Below are 3,953 nucleotides of genomic sequence, written 5' to 3' on the forward strand. Positions count from 1 at the left end.
GGCCTGCGCTCGGTGGCCCCCGTGCCACCGCGCGTCCCCCGCGGCAACGCGGCGCGTCCCAGGTGGCGCAGCACGGCCGCCGTGGCCTGCGTGGCCCGTGTCCCGTGTCCCGTGTCCCGTCGCGTGTGCCGCGTGGGGCTCACCGGTGCTTCCAGTAGGCGTGCTTGTGGAGGTCGTAGTCGGGGATGGGCATCTCGTCCTCCTCCCACGTGGCCTGGTCGTAGGGCAGGTCCCGCCACTTCACCAGGTAGTGGTACTGCCCCTTGCGGTCCACGCTGAGCGGGGGCACCCACGGGTGACACCGGGGCACCCACGGGGCACACGCCGGCGGCGCCCACGGGGGACGCGGGACCGGAGAAGACGCGGGGCAGCCGGAGGAGAGCGGGCTGCCACCAGGGCCCCCGGGGCGGCGGGGGGGGGGGACACAGCGGGGATGGGGTCGGCAGGTGGCACCGGCTGTCACCGGCGGGGGGGTCCTGAGGGTGGGGACATCCTGCAGTGGGGGGGGCACCAGGGGACAGGGACACCTCCCCCTCCCCCCCCCCCGAGGGCAGGGGGTCGCCCAGGGACACTCAAGGACAGGGACACCCGGACGGGACCTGGGGTCACTCAAGGACAGGGACACACGGTTGGGACCTGAGGTCACCTGGGGACAGGGACACCCGGACAGCACATGGGGTCACTTGGGGACAGTGACACACGGTCAGGACCTGAGGTCACCTGGGGACAGGGACACACGATCAGGACTTGGGGTCACTGGAGGACAGGGACACCCAGACGGGACCTGAGGTCACCTGGGGACAGGGACACCCAGACAAGACCTGGGGTCGCTTGGGGACAAGGGCACACGATCAGGACCTGGGGTCACTCGAGGACAGGGACACCCGGCCAGGACCTGGAGCCACTTGGGGACAGGGACACACGATCAGGACCTGGGGTCACCTAGGGAGAGGGACATCCAGAAAGGACCTGGGGTCACCTGGGGACAGGGACACCCAGACAAGACCTGAGGTCACTCGGGGACAGGGACACCCAGACAGGAGCCGGGGTCACCGGGGGACAGGGACACTTGGCTGGGACCTGGGGTCATTTGGGGACAGGAACTCCTAGAGTCCCCATGGGGTCCCCAAGGGTGCCCGAGGGGGCCCAGGGGGACCCAAGGGTGCCCAGAAAGTCCCCAGACACCCAGACCCTACCCAGAAGCGTCCGAAAGGCGCCTGAGAACGTCCTGAGGACCACCCAAGTCGGGGCACCCAAGGGTGTTTGGGGACGTTCGGGTGGACCCAAAGGTGTCCAGGGGGTGCTCAGGAGGACCCAAGGGTGCCCGGGGGGGACCAGGAGGCCCCAAGGGTGCCCAGGAGGTGCTCAGGAGGCCCCAAGGGAGCCCAGGAAGACCCAAAGCTGCCCAGGAGGTGCTCGGGAGGATCCAAGGGAGCCCAGGGGATGCTCAGGGTGCCCCAAGGGAGCCCAGGAGGACCCAAGGGTGCCCAGGAGATGCTCAGTAGGACCCAAGGATGCCCAGAGGGTCTCAGGAGGCCCCAAGGGAGCCAAGGAGGACCCAAGGATGCCCAGGAGATGCTCAGTAAGACCCAAGGGTGCCCAGGGGGTACCCAGGAAATGCTCAAGGTGACCCATAGGAACCCAGGAGGCCCCAAGGGTGCCCAGAAGATGCCCAGGAGACCCTAAGGCTGTGTAGGAGGCCCCAAGGATGCCCAGGAGGCCCCAAGGGAGCCCGGAGGTGCTCAGGAGGCCCCAAGGAAGCCCAGGAGGACCCAAGGGTGCCCAGGAGGCCCCAAGGATGCCCAGGAGATGCCCAGGAGGCCCCAAGGGTACCCGGAGGCGCTCAGGAGGCCCCAAGGGAGCCCAGGAGGACCCAAGGGTGCCCAGGAGGACCCAAGGACGCCCAGGAGATGCCCAGGAGGCCCTAAGGCTGCGAAGGAAGCCCCAAGGATGCCCAAAAGATGCCCAGGAGGCCCCAAGGGTACCCGGAGGTGCTCAGGAGGCCCCAAGGGAGCCCAGGAGGACCCAAGGGTGTCCAGGAGGCCCTAAGGCTGCGAAGGAAGCCCTGAGGAGGCCCAGAAGATGCCCAGGAGGCCCCAAGGGAGCCCAGGAGATGCCCAGGAGGCTCCAAGGCTGCGTAGGAGGCCCCAAGGATGCCCAGGAGATGCTCAGGTTGACCCATAGGAACCCAGGAGGCCCCAAGGACGCCCAGAAGATGCCCAGGAGGCCCCGAGGGTACCCAGAGAAGCCCCCAAGCCCTGCGCCGAGGACCCTACCCGACAGCTCCCCGAACCTCACGCCGGGATGGGGGACGGGACGGGATGGGACGGGAGACGCCCCCACCTGTGGTTGATGATGCGGTGCACGGTCATCCACTCGGGCTTGATGCCGTAGCGGTAGAAGCGCTCCTCCATGCCGCCGTAGAGCGGGTCCTGGCTCTTGCGCTTGTCGCTCTTGCCGTCGTCGTCGCCCGAGCCGTAGTCGAGCGGCGGCGGCTCGTCCATGTCGTTCTTGCGCTGGTAGTTGCGGTACATCACCAGGTGGAAGATCTCCAGCTGCGGGCGCACGGAGGGTCAGCGGGGGGGCCACTGGGTGGGACACCCCCCCCCCAACCACACGTGCCACCCACGGGTACGTCCGGAGCACCAAGGGGGAGAGTTTGGATCCGCGCGGRAGGTGGGTGCTCCCCCATGGTTGTGTGAGCGTCTCCCAACGCCGGGAGCCAGGTGACACCAGGGTCCAGGGCCGGGTGTCTCCCAACGCCAGGAGCTAGGTGACACCAGGGTCCGGAGCCGGGTGTCTCCCAATGCCAGGGAGGCCCAAGCACCCGGGACACCAGGACCTGGAGCCGGGTGTCTCCCAACGCCGGGAGCCAGGTGACACCAGGGCCTGGAGCCGGGCGTCTCCCAACACCGGGGAGCCCCAAGCACCCGGGACACCAGGGCCCGGAGCCAGGTGTCTCCCAATGCCAGGGAGTCCCCGGCACCTGGGACACCAGGACCTGGAATTGGGTGTCTCCCAACGCCAGGGATCCGCTGGCACCCAGGACACCAGGGCCCAGAGCCGGGTGTCTCCCAACACTGGGAGCCAGGTGACACCAGGACCTGGAACCGGGTGTCTCCCAACGCCGGGAGCTAGGTGACACCAGGGCCCGGAGCCGGGTGTCTCCCGACGCCGGGGAGCCCCCAGCACCCGCGACAGTCGCACCGGGCGCCGGGTGCCGCCGGCGGCCGCCCGTTCCCGCCGGTACCTGCAGCTCCTTGATCCAGGAGCAGTGCCAGTAGGAGAGGCCGACCCACTTGACGAAGAACTCGCGCTCGGAGCGGCCCTGCAGCACCTTCGGGTGCTCCTCGGGGGGGGCGTCGGGGGCGCCGGGGCCGGCGGTGGCAGCGGTGGTGGCGGTGACGGCGGTGACAGGCGGTGGCGGCTCCCCCCAGCGCCAGTACAGGATCTTCTGGACGCGGCCCTTCAGCACGGGACACTGCGGGGAGCGACCGGCGCTGGGGACGGGCACGGGGACGTCCCCGCCCCGGAGCCGGGGGCATTCCGGGGGGCGGCAGCGGGGGGGGACGGGGACAGGGATGTCCCCAACCTAGAGCCGGGCGCATCCCGGGCTGGACACATCGCTGCTCCAGGTGCGTCCCTGTCCCCAGTGGGTCCCCATCCTCTTCCCTGTCCCCACCCCGTCCCCATCTCTGTCCTGTCCCCGTCCTGTCCCCGACCTTGTCCCTGTCCCCATCTTCATCCCTGCTGCACTCCTGTCCCATCCTTTTCCCTGTCACCGTCTCATTTCCATCCCCATCCCTGTCCCCATCTTCGTCCCTGTCTCCACATTCCCGTCCCCATCTCTATCGCTGTCCCCTCCCCACCCTTGTCCCTTCCCTGTCTCCATCCCAGTTCTGTTCCTGCCCCCGTTCCTGTCCCCACTGTGTTCCTGTCCCATCCCTGTCCCC

The 3,953-nt window shown here is 69.1% G+C and overlaps 1 protein-coding gene across 1 annotated transcript in view; it reads right to left on the reverse strand.

The window, feature by feature from the left end:
* Window positions 1–143: 143 nt before the first annotated feature.
* LOC112963941 (chromodomain-helicase-DNA-binding protein 3-like) overlaps window positions 144–3,953 on the reverse strand; it is a gene marked incomplete at its 3' end in the record, with an annotated part of 12,052 nt that continues 8,242 nt past the window's right edge. Inside the window, exons 4-6 of the mRNA XM_026061458.1 lie at window positions 3,251–3,481; window positions 2,344–2,555; window positions 144–275 (exon numbers count right to left, since the gene is read on the reverse strand). Coding sequence (XP_025917243.1) covers window positions 144–275; window positions 2,344–2,555; window positions 3,251–3,481 — 575 coding nt within the window. The remainder of the gene's footprint in view (window positions 276–2,343; window positions 2,556–3,250; window positions 3,482–3,953) is intronic.

The sequence above is a fragment of the Apteryx rowi genome, unplaced genomic scaffold (genome assembly GCF_003343035.1).
Source record: "Apteryx rowi isolate R43461 unplaced genomic scaffold, aptRow1 scaffold_1806, whole genome shotgun sequence".
Classification (NCBI taxonomy): Eukaryota; Metazoa; Chordata; class Aves; order Apterygiformes; family Apterygidae; genus Apteryx; species Apteryx rowi.